Consider the following 21,851-nt stretch of genomic DNA (forward strand, 5'->3'; position numbering starts at 1 on the left):
TAGCATCAAAGGAAACAAACAAAATGTCAGCAGCAGCTGAAAACATTTCCGGCAGATTTGTTATCCAAAATGCTCCAAACCCCCCCCCCCCCCCCCAAAAAAAAAAACAGTTATTTGCCTGGAAAAAGCGACCAGCTCCCAGAAACAAGAAAAAAAAAAAAACTCATCACAGACAGGAGACATGAGGAGAGCAGAACTGAGATGTGCTGGGGATTTATATTTCCAAACAGAGCGTTATTGGTATTGATCCACAGTGTTACAGCCTCCTGTAAATGGGATTTCCTGTTAGAGGACAGAAAGATGTCTGTTGTGTCAAGAGCAGGAACTGTGTTTGTGGCATTTTGTGTCAAAGAAAAGGTCGCGTGGCTTCATGTTGTGAATATTTCTGTGTAAAAAGATTAAATGTGTCGGTTGTACAATAAAGTCCCACAGATACTCGCATGATATGATGTCTCTTCACCTTTTCTCTTCTCCTCACATCTCTCCCTTTTTTCCTCTCCCTCTGCCTCATCAGCCGACGAGCATGAAAATGGCTTTGGATCATTTTTAGAGTTTGATTTATTTCTGAGCTGACATGCATGTTAAAGAAAAGCTTGTTTCCCTCCCCTGCAAATTTCCCCTTCACTACCCATTTTTCCCCTGATCCATGCTCAGTGGATGAAAATAAATGAATGGACAATACACCCTTAAAATACCTTTAAAGGTCAAGTAACTGCATCTTAGCTTTGCATTTCTCAATTAAAGTACTTCTAATAGCATGTTAGCCCACATTTACTGTGTAAAGTTAGTGTGCAAAAGAAATTTCACTTTATTCCTTAAATATAAAGGGTGTTTTTTCCAGCGCGTCTTCATGTTGGTTTTCATTTGTCACAAGTGAAACCAAACAGCTTTTTTCCCCTCCTCTTCCTCCATCTTCACCCCATGTCTTAGAGGTTATAAACATGGAGAGCCATTACTGTATTTTCTTCTTTCCCTTCCTGAAAGACGTAAAACATCTTTCTTAATTTCTCTTTTTTCTCTCTTCTCTTCCTCCTTTTCCTCGTCCTCTGTTTCCCGTGACATGATATTTATTTTTCTTTGTACGATTGGCTCATTCTTGCTGGATTGTTTTGTTCTGGTTGGTTTGTGATTTATTTCCATTTGATTTCTACTTTGTTAATATTATTATGTTTATGATGTTATTATTATTATTATTATTTGGATGTTTTCTGTCACTGGGGCTGCGGCCTCTTCACTGTCATTGTGATTTTTTTTGTCCTTATCACGTGTTGATTTGCCATTTCATCTCTGTGCATGGATACGTACATGCCATCTGTTTATTTTGGCTTCATTGCGACACGCTGCCCGTTTCCTTCCTCACCTTCCATTCTTCTTGAATTTCCTCCTCAAACTCTTCTTCCTCGTCCATCGCTTTTCTTCATCTTTATTTCCCCCTCGCCTCTGTCCTCTCTCTTCCTCAATCCCTCTCTCCCTTCTCCTTCCTCCAACCTTGTTTGCTGCTCCACACTTCCTCCTCCTCCTCCTCCTCCTCTTCTTCCTCTTCTTCCTCCCACCCCGTGACTCGGCAGCATTGGGACGAGGGAGGGGGTGATCCAGAAGAACCTGAGCGGCTTGCTGCCGGTGCGTGACTTCCGGCTGGACCCCAACCTCCTGTACTCCCTGCCCCTGCTGGCCCTCAGCCCCAACCTCCTGGTGGTGTGGATCTTCCTCAGTGTGGCCTATTTCCTGGCCAAACTCCGCTGCAGCTGAAGAGCAGCTCTCAATAGCGAGCGACTGCAAAACATAGCGCACGTCCAACGTTTATGAGGAGGAGTGGGAGCGCTCCACACTGACTCACCGGGGTGTTTCTGAAACTGTGCCACTGTCCTGTGAGTGTGTGTGTGTAATCCGTGCACACGCTGTCCCAACCTGACGAAGGGCTTTACACAACTAACGCCCCCATTTATCAAGGGCCGAGTCCTGCACCCTGTTCTTTCCTTCTTTGTATTGGTGGTTATATGTTCTGTTTCCTTTTTCTCCCTGATGGCAAACCTGGAAGTATCATGCTGATATGATGATGTTGCCGACACATGACCACTTTCTGTTCACACTAAGCCTGCTGAATGTAAAGTCAACATACCTGCATTCACACTCGTCTTTTCAGGATAATATCTGTCTAAACTTTAACTCTATCTTCTCTTCCTCCTTGTTTGGCTGGGATTGAGTTGTCAGACACTCAAACTCACGATTAAGTTTTTCTTAATTACATATTTCTCTGTTCCTCTAAAACATGAAGCTGTAGTTTTTAAGTTCATCCAACATTGGAACTGTTCTTAAAAAGCTCAGTCTGTGGTTGTAAAAGAGGCTTGGAGATTTGTATTGTCGGCCGGCTCAGTGTGAACACAATACGAAATCTTTAAATCTGCTCCAGAAGATGGAAAAAAGTTCCACCTGTTGCAACAAACAGCTTTAAGGATCCCTGTCTGCACACGTGGTTCACTGTATGATGATGAATTCACATCAGTACCTACTTGATGTTCATTGATGTTCACATTGTTAGTGAGTAGCGCCCTCTGGTGGTCCGATTTTTGTGAGTGCTCTGCCTTATTCTTTATAACACAATGCTCGCTGATAACTAAATAGAAAGAAAGTGACAGTTCATTTGTAAAGCTTGTAACTTTATATATATAAAGATAAGCAGATTATATACAAACTTTGCTTTCAGGAAGAACTGACAGTAGCTATCACGATGGAGACGAACATTTAATTTATGATTTAAGCGCCGCACAGACAGCTTATTTCATTTTTTGCAAGAGCTTGTTTATCTTTGTCTTCCATGTGCTTATGCACTTACCTTCCAAGCTAACGTAGAGGAAACTAAAGCTTTTATTTTGTGCCAGAATGAAGCAGAACTTTGCTTATAGATCTATTTTTTCAGGCTGTATTTGCTCTTTTTTAATTTCTTTAGGTCTTCCTGCTTTTCTCAGAGGTAGAAAGGAGGTTTTGTTTGCTTCTACTTCAGCTTGTGCACTTTCCAGCAGATCTGGATCAGTCGCTGACTCTGTTTACATGCAGCTTGCTGTCCATTTTGACCACAAAAAGCCACGTTTGAATGAAGAAGAACTATTTAAGCGTTAGGAGTTAAACTAACCTGTTTACTCAGAAGTGAATGAACTGAACTCATTAGACGCATCAACCAGACTGGAAAAATTCATCTCAGGTCCAACCTAATGAAATTTTGTGTGCATAAACAGACAGAGGGGTGTTTCCTTTAAACGGTTTCCTTTCCCCTCATGCTGCAGACAGCTACTTGTTTAGCCCAAAGTGTAAATACCTTGCGTACTTCTCGTTAGTAAATGAGCCCAGGGATAAAGTCCCGTGACAACATGCGTGACCCACTTTTTAAAGTGAAGGAGCCATGTGATTGAAAGGAAGACTGTGCATTTGCCTGCATTGCAGATTGTAGCAGAAACAGGCAGCTGTAGTTGTAGATGCAAATTGTGTGCTCTGCAGTGAAGTGTGTCAGAAATGAATGTCCTGCTAGCAGAACAATATCACGCAAAAAAAAATGATGTTTAGCCGCTTCGTTGGAGTAATAAAGAGTACAAGTCCTCTGCAGCAGGGTATCCCCTGAAAGATAAGGTTCGCACAGTCAACAAAAAGTGACAAGTCAACAACCTGATGAAAAAAGTAACTGTCTAAATGATTAATGCCGACATACCCGGAGCCTGTTTCTTTTAAAGGCCCTGCACACCCACGGTTAACCCACGCAGGACTGTGTGTGTGCAGTCCATGCAAAATCTAACAAAACAAACAAACAAAAACTTTGAAAGAGTATTCTCATTGACGTTCTTTTGACTCTGGATGCCTTCGGCCTGTTCTAGCCTGGCTGAGTGTTACGTCTGTGTTCAGTTCATTTCTAAAAGCAGCGCCATGTTCAATGTTTTCACTTTTGGACACTTGAATTGGTCCCGGTGAGCCAAACTGGGTGTAATAAGTCAGCAATTGAACCCACATCTGCTCCGCAGCTCTCATGACGATGCAGGGAAGATCAGCTCTGTCTCGCCAATTGACAAAGTTGAACCTCTGTGTTTTTTCAGAATGCAGCTTCTAATTGGCAGATGTAGGAATGTATGATTGTAGGACAATCAGGGGAAATGTGTTTGATTATGCAGAGTAGTTCTGCAGGTTGTACACCCTTTAGAGCATTTATCTGTACCAGCTGTTACATTTCTCTTAGCTTTATAGAGTCGAGTTGGTGGAGTGAAGGCTCTGATTTTATTTGGCAGATGATGTGCTGATTTTTGCATGAATGAGCAATGTATTCATGCTTGTGCCAAAGGCTTCACTTTGGTTTTTTTATCAGGTGAATCCAGGTTTGTAGGATCTGCGTTTGCAAGGAATTTTATCCCGGAAGATATGCATTGCCGCTGCCTGAACTCAGTCCACTTTTACTTTGGTTTATGCATTCCAGAAACAAGTGAGAAATACACAAGGTTTCTCTCATTTCCAGCATTTTCATATCACTTTACTGGACTATAATGTTCCCATTGATTCTAAATTAGTCGATTTGCTGCAGCAGTTCAAAATCCAAAGATATTTCTTTATTCACATGTATAACAGAGAAAACATCTTGTCTTCACATTTTAAGGTCTGGAATGGGCAATTTTGGCTTGACAAATGCCAAAACTAATTTGTGAATTATCAAAAAAGTTGCAGATTAACTAGTGAATCAACTATTTGTTTTCAGCTCAAATCATGCACTTTTCATAGAGCTTCCTAGAAAGTATGTGTTATTTTTGGATGCTATAGGCCCACTGTTAACCTCTTATATGATTGCTTTGCTGTGAAAAATGATCATTTTAACGTTTCCCAGATACTATCAGTGTCAATAGTGTTTAAATCCAAGTTATATTTTCAACCCAAGTTTTAACATTTATCGTAAAACTTCCTTAAAATACTAAACTGTTTAAAAGCAGGTTTTGACAAAGACATGTTTACTGACTTTCTGAATTGTGTTGAAACGTATAAATGTAATTTGGAAGATGTGTTAAGATGTTAAGCAACATAAAAGAAAAAAACAGAAGCACTCGGGTTGCTTTACACCTTGGAAACCTGCAGTGTACAAATCAATATATTGGCCTCGTGAATCTAAATGGAAAGCACCAGCCGCTCTCCCGGATTTCTGAGGCTCCGTCTCATTAAGATCGACCCAGTAAGGAAATGGATCAGACCGAAATAGTCTCCTTTGGGAGTTTAGCCGATCCCATGACCTCCAAACACTCACATACCACAGTAGAATGATCAATGTGGTCCCGTGAACAGTAATGCCTCCCTTTGGACAGTGAAAACGTTAAAAGTGTCTCTTTATTCTCAGACTGATTTAAGACATAGTTTGTGCAGTGCTTTTTAATAAAACCCGATGTTAACTTACTAACATAGCGTTTAATTCATCTAAAAGCCAAAATGTTAAAAACAAAAGACTTTGTCTAAGCTAAGCTAACCAGCTGGTGTTGACAGCTTCAGATAGCATACAGGTAACAATCTTCCAATCTAACCTTTTGGCCAAAAAAAAAAAAAGTCAAATGATTTCCTTAAGCTATAATTCCTTGCTTGTTGTGCTTTTTTAAACATTCCTTTTAAAATGATTGTGTCATGTAGAACTACCTCTGTGAGACAGAAGTTATGGTACACGCTGAACTTAGCATTTATTTAAAAATGTAATAAATGAATACATAGATAAAGATATATACACATAGTATGAACACTGAGCAGCAGGGATGTAATTATTTTTTGCAAAATGACAAAAGTATATGGAAGTTTATTAAAGAATAAATGCCAACTTCCCACTACTGACGGGTGTAATTGCACTAAAGCGCTTCCTAAAAGTATTACATACAAATTATTATATAAATGAACTGAAAGAGAAACATCTTCGTTTGGCAATTTTTTTCCTTACTGTTTTTTTTTTATTTTATTTTAGGAGTCCAGATGTATCAGAGAATATATTTGTACCGCTGTACATAAATTGTATTTAAATGCTTGTATTGCCTAAATGCTTTATTTATATATATATAAATGCTTTATATATATATATATATATATTGTCTTAAGTTATTCCAAAGCAGAGGATATCAATATTAATGATGATTATTATGCTTGTGCCATAACAGTCATGCTGGCGTCACTCTAATATGTCTGTTGTTATGAGCTCGCTATAATATACATATTTGTATGTTTTTGTTTATCGTGACTATTAGCCATTGATTTAATTGCTCAGACTAAACTATTTCCATAATAACAGTCTGCAGGTATTTTCAAACTTCTGAGACTTCTTATAAAGTAATGCAGTAAATATTATGTTTCTTTTTTGTAATATTTGACATGGAAATTCACATTTATCATTTCAATCAGATCATAATTGATGACTGCAAACTGTTTCTTAAATGGAATTAATAGAAACATGACAGCAGGTTCTGGAGAGAAGCTTAAAGATGTTTTTTGGTCAGAATTAAATGTTAATGCTGATTTGTAAAGAAAGGGTTTCTAGGAAAGGTATTTTAATTCAAAAGTATCTTGACTTGCACTGGTTTTGTGGCTCTGTTGGTGTTATAATTAATAGCCAGACACCAGGTAGTTTCAACAACAGTAGACTATGATGCTGAATTGTCTATTTTCCGCATTTCCTCTCGACTCAGCAACAGTTAAATGTGTAAAAGCTTCATCTTCGCTGTGTCCCAGTGCTCCATGTTGCTCTAAATGTACCACAAACCCAAGAAAACCTCCCGTCAGTGTGTCCTGACGGTCACATTCCTGCTCAAATAAATGTTTTGTGCCTCCAGCTGCAGGATATGAACAGACTTCAGTGATATTTTATAGTCTTTGTTGACATTTGTGCAACTTTTTCCTACTCTGGCTTTCTTTTGTTGCTTCAGGTTCTTGCTGGTTGTTCTTTTGGTTTTTGCAGAAGTAAAAATATGCAAAGTTGGGAAAAGCAAACTTCATTATTTTTATTTATGAATAGTTAAGCTTTTTCTTTGAAATCTTTTCTTTTACTGATACAAAACCATGAGACTCTCCTGATTAAAGCAACAGCACTTCAGGTTTATGTGGTTTTTAATATTTCAAATAAGAAATTGTGTTTTGTCTGTCATTTATGGGGGGACTAGGTCAAAACACTACAATACCCATGAGCCTTTAGCTCTGTGATTTGGATTTTACTTGCTGTAATTCACGGAGTTGCAATCAGTTTTTCCCCTAAATATTTTAGGTTTACAAGCTTGTACCTTTCTTATTTCAGATATGTTCTAATGCAGTTTTTAATCTTTTGCACTGATGATAAATTAGTGGGAGTTTCAACCCAATCCAACATTTTCTTGTAGGAAGTATACTTTTCTGTTGTGGGTCAGTTACAAACATGTTTTTGTCATCATCTGCATCAGTCGTCATCTTTGCTTTTTCTTTTTGCTCTCATTCTGTCTGTGAACGCCCTCCCCTCTGTCTCCTGTCTGTTTCCTCAGCGAGGGCTGCAGACGAGAAAACACTGTGAAGAACGTCGGATGCCGAAAGTACGCGTTCAACTCGCTGCAACTCAAGGCCTTCCCCAAACACTACCGACCACCCGACGGCACCTACGGCAAAGTGGAGACCTGATCGGACCACGGAGAGGTGTGCTTCAGGAAAGTATTGACATTATTGGACTAGTACTGTGTTGGGAAGGCCGAGTACAATCAAGACACTGTGTTCAGAAACAGTTTCAGTTGACATTTCACGTCACTTCCTTACTGTTTCAGAGGTTTTAGATTCAATTATTTTGGGTATAGACTCAGTGATTCACCATCACTAATAAACAATAGCACCGTCCTGGGGAAAAAAAGATTTCTACCAGTAGTATAGTATAATAACTGTTTTAGGTGCTGTATACGTTGCTTCTGTCACATTATGCATAACACACTGAATATATTCATGTTTTCTGTGGGTTTTCAGTTTTTAAAAAAAAAAGCACTGCCTCACCACTGATCAAGCACTGATATAATCATTATGCACACCTTTTAATTTCTGTTATTCAATAAAAATGAAGACATTAAAAATTGTAGAGATAAATCATCAAAACTCTGTGATTAGATTAAATTAAACAGATGTGAAAAAGTAAAAAAAAAAAAAAAAAAAAAAAAATTATCAATTGTTGCACAATGTTGAACATATTTCAGCTGCAAGCCCACTGCTTCCTACTGAAAACATAACAGCAAAGAGCTTGTGGCCAACAGAAAGACATTATCTTCATAATGTGGTATAAATAATATAAAATATTGTTGGCCTTACCCTTCTTCTTTACATTCACTTTCACGAAGCTTGAAAACACACCAACCACTCCAGAACCAAACCTGCACAATTAACATCTAGCAAAAGATGCAGTAGTACAAGAATGCTACCTGAGGTGCACTTGAGCAAGACTTTTAATCCTTACCATCACTGAGCAGCCTGTAAGAGCAACAAGAGATGACCAATGCAACTTTAGAGCTCACTTAGATGCAATGATAAATTTGTAGCCACTGGGGGGCAGCAGGAGATCCCCCATCACCTTTTTGATGGAGATAAAGATGCTGATTTACACATCCGGCTGTGTTGGACTAATATGATTCATTTGGAGTCGTGTTTGTGTCCACAAGTCTCTTACCGACTCTCAAGGTGTTAACGACCCGACAAGAAGTTTGTCAGAACTGAAGAGGCCTTTCGGATGAGAGGTCAAACGTCTTCAAGAAACTAAAAGAAGTCCATTTGAATGGAACTTAGACCATCTGCCTCTTTAACTGCTAAATGTTTCACTGTACGTTCACCAGGTCACGTCGAACTCTGACTGTCTGCTGCTGAACGGGTAGTGTGGTGGGGAATCCCTCACCCAGGCCAGAAAGGTTTGGGTCTCCCGCCATACTACTTTGTCACCTTCTTAATCAAACATAGTCTCCTGACTCTGATATACAATGAACCGAGCTGTCTCCAGCACTCACTTTTACATCATAAATCGTATCCCTTCACGCAGACTTTCCCCCAGGGAGGCACGTGTTCCATTAGTCCTATTCAGTATGTTTGAAAAAGCTTGCCTTCTTCACCCAGAGCTGCTCTATGGCACTCGTACGTATACAGTGACCTAGACATCTTTACCAATGATTTTCCAATCATGTGCTCTCCCACAGCCGCTGCCTAAGAGTGGTTTTATCAGACCTTTTTTCAGCCGCAGCCTTGTCGCAACCTGACATTCAAACAGCAATATGCTGATTAGATTTCCTGCTGTCCAATGCTGAGTCATGATTCACACATTGTCCAGCTATTCCCAGTGTATACACTTTGTACTCTGATGGTAAATAAATCATTACTTATAGAAGACTAAAATTAAGATTCACTCAACAACATGAGTGTAAATATAATCAAAATCTTCCACAGTAGCGTACCTGGTAGCAGCCTTTTGACTGGACTGAATGGGCAAGCCCTGTAGATGTGAATGTTTGTGAGTGATGAAGTTACACCATTTGTTGGCCCAAATTAAAAGCAAAAACAAAAGACATCTTGGGACCTGCATAAAACATGACGTACCTAAACCTAGTGTGTTTAAAACTGCCACATTTACCTTCGATAATTACCTGTACCACACGTGGGGTCACTGCTCCTCACTTCCACCTCACTGCAACATGAACCACATTGTCAGACTCAATGGTGAAAGCAATCCTGCTGAAGTCCACTGATAAAAACCTCTAATGCTGTATTTACATGTTCTACTTGAGAGCTTTTTGTTCTATCAACATTCACCTCACTGCAGTGCATTTGCTATTTTATTCAAGAACATATGTGAAGGTTCTTGCTGTGTGTTATAACTTGTCAATATTTAGTGCTGAAATAAATCTAAAATTGATTTGTGTTTAGTTTATTGTCTTGAAAGGAGACACTTTTCAAATTTGTATTAGACAGAAGAAAGCGATAAACAGCATACTGAATCCAAACTAACTTTTTCTGTAGGCTTATGCAAACCAGTTTTAGTTTGATTGACCTCCCCTTTATAAAGGCACTGAAAGACAAACTGCAGGCTACTCTTGTGACTTTGCTTTGTAGTACATTAGAAATTACGTCAAGTTTGTATAAAATATGCTTCGCTCAATAGTCATATTTTAAGCATGACTTAATTTCTCCTATAAAGAGGAAAATTCTGGAAATATGATACCCAAGATGAAAGAAAAAGTGTAATTGTTGTCCCCAAAACAGCAGCGCTTCTTGGAAAGCAAGTTTCCTTAAAGTCACAAGGAGACTTGAACAAATTGTGTGAAATTCATGCCGCCTCGACTGAATGAAACAGACAGGCCTCACAGTGAACTGCTGCTGTTGTTGCGTTAGGTATATATTGTGCAGTCTGTGGCACAAGCAGAAAGTCCTCAGTCATGACGCTTCACACCAACTTCCCCAGCATGAGCACCCTGCTCTCCAACGGACAAATCTTCGCCCTTGTTGCCTTGTCTGTCGTCTTACTCTTCATCATTGCCGAGCTGGTTGCCAGCCTCCGCTGCAGCAATGAGAAGGACGGCTGTGGCTACTCAGTGCTGATAACAGGCTGTGACAGTGGCTTTGGACACCAGCTGGCCCACTGCTTAGACCAGAAGGGGTTTGTGGTCTTTGCTGGGTGTTTGTGGCCAGAAGGAGCCGGAGCACAGAGCCTGACCATGCAGAGCTCCAGTAATCTGAAAATCCTCAAACTGGACGTCACCAGTGATGAAGACGTGCAGCAGGCCAAGAAGATGGTCCAGGAAAACCTGCCAGAGAAAGGTGAGATTTTAGCACATTGTAAAAATGACAGTTATACTTTGTATGGAAGCTCATTTCTGCCAAAAATAGAGTTAATATATAGTTATATGATATATCATTTGTCTAAAATCTCATTTTGACATAGTCAAACTTTACATTTGTGTTTTTAGTATTTATTTAGTTTTTTAATACCAACTTACTTCCATTTATGTGTCAAAAGCAGACCACCAGCAATAAATCCTAATGTTGAGATACTAAGATTATAAATAAGATAATGATGTCTTGCAATACAACAGCAGCATTAATTTTAATACTGATAAACTTCATAAACAAGCACATTATTGAGAGAGTTTTGTTCCATATCAGTTTATAATTTCACACCATCTGCTCAGTATATACATATATTTGGTTTTCAAATTGTCTTCGTAAAGATTTATCATGGTTATTTCTGCCCTTCATCAGGTCTGTGGGCAGTCATAAACAACGCCGGGATCTCAGACTGGGCCGAGATCGAATGGAGCACTATTGATGATTTCTACCACTTGGTGAACATCAACCTGTTTGGCTGCATCAGGACCTCTATCGCTTTTCTACCTCTGATTCGTGCCACCAAAGGTGAGCTCAACATTCAGCTACAGTTCACTGTACTCTCTGCTTTACTGTAGTGACGTTACAGATTTAAAAATCTGTCTTGTATTTCCAGGTCGGATGGTTTTCGTGTCAAGCATCTTTGCCTTCTTCAACTGCCTGAACATGGGAGCGTACAGTGTGTCGAAGAGAGGACTGGAGGCCTTTGCAGATTGTTTGAGGGTTGAAATGGCCAGTTTTGGTGTGAAGGTACAGTACTGCAAGAAAACTACACCAAAAAAAAAAAAACAACGGCATGAAGCAGAACATTTTGGGAAATCTGTAGCAGATCAAATCTCTTGCCTGAAGGGAAACAGGAAGGAAGCAACTTTGAGTTTGACTCATTCAGTATTAATACAAACATGAGCACATGAAAGATATGAATGTTACAGTGTTGAGGCAGAAAGCGCTTAATTTTCCGTACAAAAACTAAAGCGTAAGAGCAACACCTTGTGGTTGTACAGGAACTTATGTGCTGCACTATTTCTTAGCCCGGAACAGTGACTACTTGATCAGCCGCAGTGGTGTTGGCAGAAGGATTTTGTTCCCTTCTGACACAGCGAGTTTTGTGTTTTCCCTCCGTTTCCAATCTTAATTCTAAACTAACAGGGGCTGAATGCATGTTTACTGTACAAATATGAATGTGGAATCTTTCTTAGTCCGATCAGGAATGCAAACAAGCTTATAAAAGTTTGTATTTTTAAACGGCAATAATAGACTAATTCAACATGTACCACTTTCAGGTCAGTATCATCCAGCCGGGTAATTTCGGCCGAGCTACCAACATCCTGAGGATGAAAACCAGTGGGGACATCTGGGAGAAACTGGACAAAGAAGGAAAGCAAATCTTCAACCGGGACTACATCGATCTGGCCAACAACTACTTTCTGTCGACATGTAAGTCCGGATTCAAGAAGCCCGACCTGGTCATTAACGCAATGCTGCACGCTGTCACATCTGCTAAACCAAAGTACAGATATCTGCTGGTGTCTGCGATCGACATGTGTTTCTTCAAAGCTTTCCCTTATCTGCCCACCTTCCTCAGTGATGCTGTGTTCTCTCTCAGCTCCATGTATACAAAGAGGAAAGAAATGCTGTACGCTAAATAAAAAGCAAATAATAGACCTGGTCCTTTTCCATATGTAGGTTATGTTATTTAGGTTCCTTTTTTTAAGACTAACTCAGCCTGGATTATTCTTACGACATCATATATCCTTCGATCTGTCTCAGTTTTTTTATAATATCGTTTGGATTCTTTTTGCAATCTGTATAGGTGTTTTTGACTCATGGTTTTAAGCCTTTTTGTAATCTTCACTGTCTCTTGTAATTAAAATCAGATTTTTATCATGAAATATGTTTTGTTTTTGTTTTGTATTCATTCTCTTTTTTATTTGCATGTTGTTCCATCCTTCACTTTATTTATTTTTCCTCATTATTGATTATCAAGGAAAACACAGTATATACTGTATATGTGTACAAGCTTTACACGCATCTGGATGCAACACCATATTATGTAGGCCTGCATAAACATGTTTCAAGTTCCTGATGCCAGATGGAGGAGAACATCATGCACTTTTATATATTATAAGTAGGTCTTCACTCTTAACAACATGCAACATGGATTCACGGGCTGGATATAAAGTTTCTAAATACAGATTTTAATTCAGTGTAAACAGCAGAGCCCGTATCAACAGTCATAGTTTTTTTCCCTCGACATCCATACTTGAGAATCAAATTGTGAGAACAGTAAATCCTGTATTTTCAACACTTTGAGAGTTGTTGAGAGTCATTTAGGTCGCACGTGGGATCCACCTGGCTGTCCTGTGGGTCGTTGGGTCACATTAGTCATAGTGGGACATCATGTGAGGGTCCTGGTGTGAATGGTTCGTTGTCTTTCTGGGGAGGGATCTCATGACTGCATTGTAAGTGGCTGACAAATGGTGTCTCAGATCCACCTCTTCTGTTCAGTGACGGTCTTTCCAGTTCCTTCACTCCTTTTTCTAACCAATGGTCTTCTCTGGTCAAAGGGTGTCCTGTGCTCAAAGGACTGCTGAGGAGTTAGCTCTTCTGGTTATAGTTACCTTTGATTGGATTTTACTTTTTTATCCAGTAAGTCATTATAGATAAATGAGACATGATAATCACGTGTTATGGTAATCAAGGGATCAATAAGTGATGTACTTGTAGATGTTAGTCCAACAGTAGGACTCGGGAGCTTCGGTTGAAATACTGACATAATACAGTGGTTTTTGCCTTTTAGTTTGCAAAACCAGATCTTCACTGTTACACAACTGGGATTTTGTTTTTCTTGAAAACTGAGTCTAAACTTTCAACCAGTGTGTCCCTTCAGTAGAGGCAGAAAGGGAAATAATACAGAACAGCAAATATGATCCAGGCTTCTTGGCAGAGGGCAAAGCTGGCACTTGCGCAGGACAGTTACGCTGTGAGTGGAAGCTTTTGAGCGGGTTTCGATTTGGCCTGACATTGAAAATGATCTAGTTTTGCTGAGAGTAGGTTTGCTCAGGTTTAGCAAAGGGCATTGTGATTAGTTAGTCACTTGTCAGAACATTTTTAGCTCCAGGAAAACAGGAAATATTTCAATCAGTGCTATTTATGTTTTGATTTATCGCTAATAAAATGGGATTCGAAGAAATAAAACTCAGTTACTTAACTTTTTAATGCTCTGAGGGTTTTGCAGCTACAACCTCAGTTGGTCTGAAATTAAATGGGTCTGAAATTGGTCTGAAATTTGCCATCTCCAAAAAGAGCTATTAGGTAGGTAGGTAGGTAGGTAGGTATATACTTTATTAATCCCCGAGGGGAAATTTTTTTCGCTACAGCAGCATACATACAGAAGCAATAAGACAATAATAGAAACAATAGAATAAAATAAGAATAGAATAGAATAGAATAGAATAATATAATAATAGAAAAGCAATAAAATAAAATAGCAGTAAAAAATATAAATATAAAATGCACAGTATATACAGTACATTATATCTATATATATATTATATACAACAAACCAAGAAACAGTCAACATATATATATGTGTGTATATATATATACAGTACAGTATATATCTATATATATAATATACAAACAAACCAAGAAACACAGTCAACAGTGTTATTGTACTGTGATGGATTTTGCCAGAGGTGAGTTATTGTACAGTCTTATTGCAGTGGGCAGGAATGATCTCCTGTATCTGTCCTTGTGACAGCGGAGCTGGAGGAATCTTTTAGAGAAAGTGCTCCGCTGTCCCTGCAGCAGGTGGTGGAGAGGGTGGACAGGATTATCCAATATGGATAATAGTTTCCTCAGCGTCCTCCTCTCCACCACCTTTTCCAGACTATCCAGTTTGTAGCCGATGATGGAGCCGGCCTTCTTAACCAGTTTGTTAAGTCTGTTGGTGTCACCGGCTCCAATGCTGCTCCCCCAGCAGACCCCAGTGAAGTACAAAGCACTGGCCACAACAGACTGGTAGAACATCTCCAACATCTCGCTGCACACATTGAAGGATCGAAGTTTCCTCAAGAAAAAGAGTCGACTCATCACCTTCTTGTAGACAGCATTGATGTTGGTCTTCCAGTTCATTCTGTTGTCTATGGACACACCCAGGTACTTGTACTCCTCAACCATGTCCACCTCCTCTCCCAGAATTTTAACTGATATTAACTGAGGTTTGTGTCATAACGGCAACAACAGGCTCGTTCTCTCATTTTCATCTTGCAGATTTTTTTTTTATCTTAAATTCAAGACTCAATAAAATAGCATGTTAGTCTTCCTGGATCCTTTCTGGTCCAGACTGAAATATCTTCATAAGAAGTGTTGATTGGATTTCCATTAAGTTTGGTAGATATTCATGTATTCAGGAGGATGACTCTTAATGACTTTAAAGAGCGTAATTCATGCCGTTCTCAGTAGAAGTGATTGTTTGGTTGGTGTGGGTTCCTGTGTCACAGTGCCTTTGGCCAATTCGGTTTTAGTTGAGTCATCCGAGTTTAACAGGTCTCCTGATGGTCAGCATGCAGTTACACTCGTTTCAAACTGCCAAAGTGTCTTTTGTGTATGTGTTTCATGGACCAAGATGATTTGAATCGGCGTCACGCTACACTGACACTCTTGCTTGAATGCACTTTGCCTGCAGCCACCGAGAACAACAAGTCCATTTGTTGTCTTGAGTCTCGTGTTGGGCTCTTGCTGTTTCTTCTTCACAAGCTCCATGTGTGAAATGTGTATCACATCACTTTTTTTGCTCTTATTTTTAAAACAGGAGCAGAAACAAAACAGAAAATTCAAACTAAACACATTTTTTTTAATTTGCATATTGCCCACTTAAGTATTGTTTTTCCTTTTGAATTAATGAGAGGTTCATTATTAATGATCAAAGTTCCCCTCTGAACCACCTGAGCCAACAGTGCTCTATTTTTGACCTGAATATATCATGTTGAAATTGATCATGAAGATCAGAGAGAAGCTATGATATCTAATGACTGACAGCTAGTTTCATTCACTGTAATTAGCCAGTCAGGGGCCTTAAAACGTACATATTAAGGAACAATTGTTCTTGGATGACATCAGATTTTTTTATTTTCTCTCTTTCATATGACGGAAATCTGTTGTTTTGTAGTCAGAGTGAAAATATTCTCTCACCTTCCTTCAGTAACACGAGTTACATGAGATCCTTCCTCATTTTCCTTTTGTCTGGTTTTCTCTTCTTTTTTATTGGCTAGTGGGTTTTGACATCATCTGTTAACAAGCCAATGTCATGATTCAGAGGCATAACATGGATAGGAAAGGATTTGAGAGGTTTGAGAATTACACGAAGGAAATTTTATTGAAAAATAATTACATTTTAAATCAGCTTTAACTGTTGTTTGTGCATTTTGAACACTATATTTAGGATTACAGATATTTATTTGGTACTAGGGATGAGAATTAACCAGCAACAATTGTCTTTTAGCACGCATTTAGAAGGCATGGTACTACCTTCTTAAAATGAATATTTTCAGCTTTCATGTGTTTTATATGACTGTAAAACAAATGTGTATTTTAGTTTTGGCAAGTTTCATGGATAAAATGATGAATCAAGCGTTTTCTTCTGCTGTGGGAAGCTTGACGAAAGTTTCCATGTTTGATAGAAATCTCTCCATCCTTACAGGACAGGCCCGTCCAACTCTTCTGAATAGTTTATGAATTTATTTGATTATTATTCATGCTTTCATTGTCCAGTTTGGTTTTAAATCATCCCAGAGAGCCACGGAGGCAGGAAGAGTCCAACTGTCCCCAGCAGACACACTATAATGAACATCCACAGGAAGATCCGGTCTACGACCATGGCGACATACTTCCAGTCCTCTTTCACCTGGAGAGACACAAAACCAAAGAGGAGACTGTAAAGATTTGGAAATAGTACTGAGAACAAATCACTTCCTGTCAAGAGAAAGGAGCAACACTTGCTGAAAAGTCGGCATCATCTCCTCTCAGATGTTCTGCTATGTAGGTCACTCCCTCCAAGGCCGACACCACCGAAGGAGACAGAGCAGAGGCCCACTGGGTCTGGATCGAACCATGCTCCACAGGAGGGGTGTCCCAGTCCAAGCTCAGTGTGGAGTGTCTCTGTGGGAGGAGGGTGTACCCGAGAGATTGAGGGGAAGGAGGAGACAGGGAGGAAATCCTCGGTCGACCAGCGAGCTTCATCCCGAACGTCAAATGATCTGTGTCAGGGTGACCGTGAAGGTCGCAGCAGCTGATTTCATCTCCGGTGTCCAGAGAGTGGAGCTGGTGGAAGCCCTTGTCATCCTGGACATCAATGTCAGACTCCTGAGTAATCCAGGTGGACGTGCAGTGGGAGGGGCCTGGGGTCCGGACAGGGAGGAGCTTATCAGTTAGGTGGCACCGCCTGAGAAAACAAGGTGAGTTTGAAGAACAAAAACATAACTGAGGAAAAATGTAATGTTATAGAACACCAGAGCCGAAACAATATAAAAACCCCATTTAATACTTAACAAATAAAGCTCTCCTAATACTTGCAGATTGAAACTTGTTCTTTATTTTTCTTTCAAGTTTATTCAGTAAATTTACTTTTCTTTCTTCCATTTGATTTGAGTTTCTGCACTGTATCTGTTGTAAAAACTGCCACAATAGGATGAACAAAGTCGAATCTCTCCTAGTGTCACTTCCGTAGAAGACAGTGAGTGATTTGGGATGTTTATATCCTCACCTGACAGGCCTAAGGTCATGTTGAGGACGCTTCATGCACAGCCAGCGCGGCACCACAGAGAGGAAAAACCTCCGAACCCATCGAGGCATGGTGTGGGTCTCCGGGGACCGGTGGTGCACGTTGAGCACGAACACGGTGATGATGATGGAGAGTGTGACAAAGATCATGGTGAAGAGCAGATACTCCCCGATCAGCGGGATGACGAGCGATGTGGAGGGGATGATCTCGGTGATGAGCAGCAGGAAGACGGTGAGCGACAGCAGCACAGAGATGCACAGCGTGATCTTCTCGCCGCAGTCGGACGGCAGGTAGAAGACCAGCACGGTGAGGCAGGAGATGAGCAGGCAGGGGATGATGAGGTTGATGGTGTAGAACAGCGGGAGGCGGCGGATGACAAAGTAGTAGGTGATGTCGGGGTAGATCTCATGGCAGCAGTCATATTTCTTGGTGTTGTAGGTGCCCACGGCGTTGACTATCGACCACTCTCCGCTCTCCCAGTAATCCTAGAAATTAGATTATTATTTTAGTGCAACATGATGCTGAGAAATGTTCTGTTGATTAAAATGTGGGAAGCCAGTGCGACTGCAGAACCACATGTGAGCTGTAGATAAGAGGAGCTAAAGAGGCTCAGCAGGTGTTCAGTGGAAAATCACAGGAGAGCAGAGGCACCAGCTGTGTGCATGAAGAACAAACAGTCCAGTCCCACATCCGTCGGCTCCCACCTTCAGGTCCACGGTGTTCTCAAAGGGCTCCAGGTCGATCTTGGCGCGGTCGTACGTCCAGGATCCAAACTTCATCTTGCAGCTCTGCTGGTCGAAGGGGAAGAAGGTGACGTCAATGGAGCAGGAGGACTTGTAGATAGCCGGGGGCACCCAGCGGATACGGCCGGTGTGAAACAGCTGGGCCTTGGTCATGTGGGTGACGGCGAACTCTCCATCAGCACTGGAAGAAGGCGTATAGAAGAATGTTGGAGTGAAAACATGGAGGCTTTGTCTGGATAGAAAGTGATGGTTTTATTCAGCATCGCTCCAAGTTTTTATCTCAGTACTTTTCCAACTTAAAAGATGAATAAATAACCTGAAGCTATGGCCATTTACACAGGAAATGCTTAATAATTAATGGCTGAATGTCAACGACACCGTATTCATGATGCAAGCTCATTTCATCTACATGCTGGAGGAGAACGTTTCATCTTTATCCAGAGAAATGTCAGAGTTATTACTTCCTCGAGCCCTGAGGTCTGAAAACTTGATTAAAACTGTGTGATGCAACATCTCAGTGCAGCCGCAACAGAATCAGGGTAATTTCTTCAACAGCATCATTTGCATGTATCACCAATTGACACGCAGGAAGATGCAGGAACGCCATGGCATCATCAAGCTTTTTGGCTCCGTAGAAGTGACCTTCGACCCCAACACGCTCTTCACTGGAGGAGGACGGTGTTATGCATCAAGCAGGTAATTGATCACTGCAGATAATTTCCAGGTCCGCCTACACAAATTCAAAGTCGTCTCTGTTTGGGAGGGTTTGTTGGTTTGCAACATCTTCCTAATCAGTTTATCTGCATAGAAACAATGCAAGTGAAGCTACATATTTGCTTTAAAACCTCTTTGTGCTTTTATTTGTGCTTCCTTAAACTTTGTGATGTTAAAACATGAGGATTTGTGCAGCTGTGTGTGATTTTTACTTGTTGTACAGCACGATGTCAGGCACCCAGATCAGCTCGGATGGAACTCTGATGGACGTCACATTGTTGAAGTCGGCGGGACTCCACTGCAACTTGTAATCCGTCCACTCCTGTCAACAAATCCACAATTATGAAGTCAGTTTTAAGACTCAAATCTTGTTTAAACACTTTTAATTTGGGATTTTTATTCATATTTCTGAAGTTATGGGCACGGACACACTTCACTTCGATCGTGTCTTTTCTACCTGTTTCAGCCACACGTTGGTTGTCATCATCTGATTTTTCTCGTCCTGTTTTAGAGTCACAAATTGATAGTCAGTGATTTTTGTGTATTTATACGAAGGGAAATGTAGGCAGCACAAGTAAACATCAACGCTACTATTTTTTAAATTACATCAGATGAATGTAATGTTTAACGTGTATGAATTTCCAAATGTTTTTGAGTAGATGTGAGCTAAAGAAACAAAATGGAAAAAGATGAAAGGGGAAAATATTCATAATAGTTTATAGGTTTGATCAGCTTTTTGGGGGGATTTTATGTGTGTGTGACCCCACCACATCGATCAGCTGTGCGATCGACAGGCCAAACTTGACAATGACCACGTCTGTGACGTTTTGCGCCGGACGTGTCCACTTGCTGTAGCCTCCAAACAGGCTCCTGAAGAGCTCGTCCTCGGAGTGAACACGAGTCCAGTCTTCAGCCAGAACTGACAGAGAAACAGAGAGGTGGTTTATATCTCATAAAAAACAGCTGGACGTTCAGAGCCAAGACAGAACTAAATGTTCTAGGATGATAATCATATTTTCTCAGGAGGGGGACACACAGCTGTAAAGTTAACTCTGCTATACTTCTGATACCACATGTACCAAAACAGGCATTTAGCCAGGCCTAGCATTAAAAACATGGCGAAAAAGAGGGAAACAACAAGCTCAAGTCAAGTCCTTTAAATATCTGCCCTCCTCAGCTCTTTCACGCCACTTTTTCCCTCTGAATGATGTCTGTTTCTTCCTCTGTGGGTCACAGGTGTCTCTGATTTATCTCCTCACCTCTCTCCACCTTCAGGGTTTTTAAAGGACTAGTCTTTCCATTTCCTTCCTACTCTGCTGAACTGAAAGCCATCAGAGCTCGGAGAGATACTGTACCCACTGGAAGAGAGAAAAGCAATTACCTGAACTTTATTGTTCATAAAATCTCAAAGATTAGGACCGTACATGGAGGATATGATGTACCACACTTTAATTTAATGTTACACACTCAGCATTAGGGATAATTGAACTAGGTGTACAAGTCAGCATTGAGCCCAGTTTTGCAGCAGTCATCATTCATCACAGGCATAATTTCATGCCCGTGATAAACCTCTTTAATTCCTGGTGTTTGACCTTTTGTATCAGGTGGGAATTGATTTGTGTTACAGGATAAATGAACGCTGGCGGAGGCTGCATGTGGTAAAATATCTTCCATTTCTGTTTAGTGTATGACCAGCAGCCCTTTCCTCTATCCCTCTTTCTGAGCACACAGATTTTGAGCAATCTGGCATCACCAGCAAGCAATTTAGGATTAACCAGCGGAGGAAACAGAGAGCCAAGAGCTCAAACTGCACTGTTATCCTGACAAAGATGATTCTACTTAAACACATAGAGGCAAAGGATTGATCTGATCAATATAGTAGACTCTGCTCGTGGTAGATTGGAAGTAATAATTTAAGGTCAATACATGTTTTTTGCCCCAACTAAGAAAGTAAACATTTGAAATTACAATAACTACATATTTCACCTTCTTTTAGTGTCAAATACTCAAAATGTGTTGTGTTCACTAATAAACACACAAAGCAATACATTTATTAAGCTGTATGGATTTGAGTAGGCTTTGGAAAGCCAAGTGACAAATATTATAAAGTAGCTACTCAAATTTATCATTATTATGTGGAACCACTATTAATTAGTCATTCACAGAAAAACTAAAGATGCTGCTCGAGCCCCAATTACAGCAATGCATCTATATTTAGCAATATTTAAAATAATGTAAACAAAAAATCAATAGCAGAAAATCTCAAGCTGGTGAAGTCAACTTTTATTCAGGATTTTTACGGTAAAACACATTAATTGATTCCAGTACATGAATCGCAGCTGAGACATTTCACTGCCTCTCTTACCGGAGGTGATGAGGATCCAGCAGCTGTAAAGCGATGTCAGACCTATTTTCCTCTCCATTTGAAACAAAACAGATCCCGGCTGTGTTCACATGAAAGCTCAGGTCGTCTCAGCCTTTGTTTTCCCAACGCTCATCTCCAGACGGTCCGCCCCGGTCCGCCTCAAACAGCTGGATGGATCTCAGTCACAAGCTCCCACAGTCCATCAGCACCAGCTCATCACTGAGGTATCCTGCGCTTAATGGGGCTTCCAGTCTTTCATAGAGACCTTGTTATCATTTATGGATTACAATCTTCCAGCAATCATCCAATATGTGTTTTTAGGAAAAATGCTTGTTAATTTAAAGAAAAACAACAACAAAAAATCTGTCACTAAAATATATATTAAGCTATA

The 21,851-nt window shown here is 40.2% G+C and overlaps 3 protein-coding genes across 20 annotated transcripts in view; 2 read left to right on the forward strand and 1 right to left on the reverse strand.

Moving 5' to 3' along the window:
• LOC138206941 (inositol polyphosphate-4-phosphatase type I A-like) overlaps window positions 1-9,886 on the forward strand; it is a 33,607-nt gene extending 23,721 nt beyond the window's left edge. For 11 of the 17 annotated variants that reach the window (XM_069163819.1, XM_069163823.1, XM_069163825.1 and 8 more), the window contains one exon: window positions 1,569-7,081. In XM_069163819.1, coding sequence (XP_069019920.1) covers window positions 1,569-1,749 — 181 coding nt within the window. In that variant the 3' untranslated portion in view covers window positions 1,750-7,081. Of the gene's footprint in view, window positions 1-514; window positions 7,082-7,499 lie in introns of those variants that run through there. The other 6 variants (XM_069163827.1, XM_069163833.1, XM_069163834.1 and 3 more) reach the window with 2 other exon arrangements.
• A 93-nt stretch (window positions 9,887-9,979) lies between these two features.
• On the forward strand, window positions 9,980-12,726 carry LOC138206944 (D-beta-hydroxybutyrate dehydrogenase, mitochondrial). The gene is made up of 4 exons (XM_069163839.1): window positions 9,980-10,788; window positions 11,230-11,382; window positions 11,471-11,604; window positions 12,138-12,726. The coding sequence occupies exons 1-4, from the start codon at window positions 10,407-10,409 to the stop codon at window positions 12,501-12,503; spliced, it is 1,035 nt and encodes a 344-aa protein (XP_069019940.1). The 5' UTR covers window positions 9,980-10,406; the 3' UTR covers window positions 12,504-12,726.
• A 3,483-nt stretch (window positions 12,727-16,209) lies between these two features.
• On the reverse strand, window positions 16,210-21,543 carry LOC138206943 (neuronal acetylcholine receptor subunit alpha-2-like). 2 transcript variants are annotated; one of them, XM_069163838.1, is made up of 8 exons: window positions 21,461-21,543; window positions 19,863-20,014; window positions 19,553-19,597; window positions 19,308-19,417; window positions 18,343-18,562; window positions 17,621-18,123; window positions 16,858-17,299; window positions 16,210-16,762 (listed from the first exon to the last, which is right to left on the reverse strand). In XM_069163838.1, exons 1-8 carry the CDS (start codon window positions 21,516-21,518, stop codon window positions 16,637-16,639), a joined length of 1,656 nt encoding a protein of 551 aa, XP_069019939.1. In that variant the 5' UTR covers window positions 21,519-21,543; the 3' UTR covers window positions 16,210-16,636. The 2 variants fall into 2 exon arrangements, with proteins under 2 accessions (XP_069019939.1, XP_069019938.1); XM_069163837.1 differs by lacking the exon at window positions 16,210-16,762 and having other exon boundaries at window positions 16,797-17,299.
• Window positions 21,544-21,851: the final 308 nt, after the last annotated feature.

Source organism: Embiotoca jacksoni, unplaced genomic scaffold (assembly GCF_022577435.1).
Source record: "Embiotoca jacksoni isolate LCO1_2020_lvr unplaced genomic scaffold, fEmbJac1.0.p SCAF_30, whole genome shotgun sequence".
Lineage (NCBI taxonomy): Eukaryota > Metazoa > Chordata > Actinopteri > Embiotocidae > Embiotoca > Embiotoca jacksoni.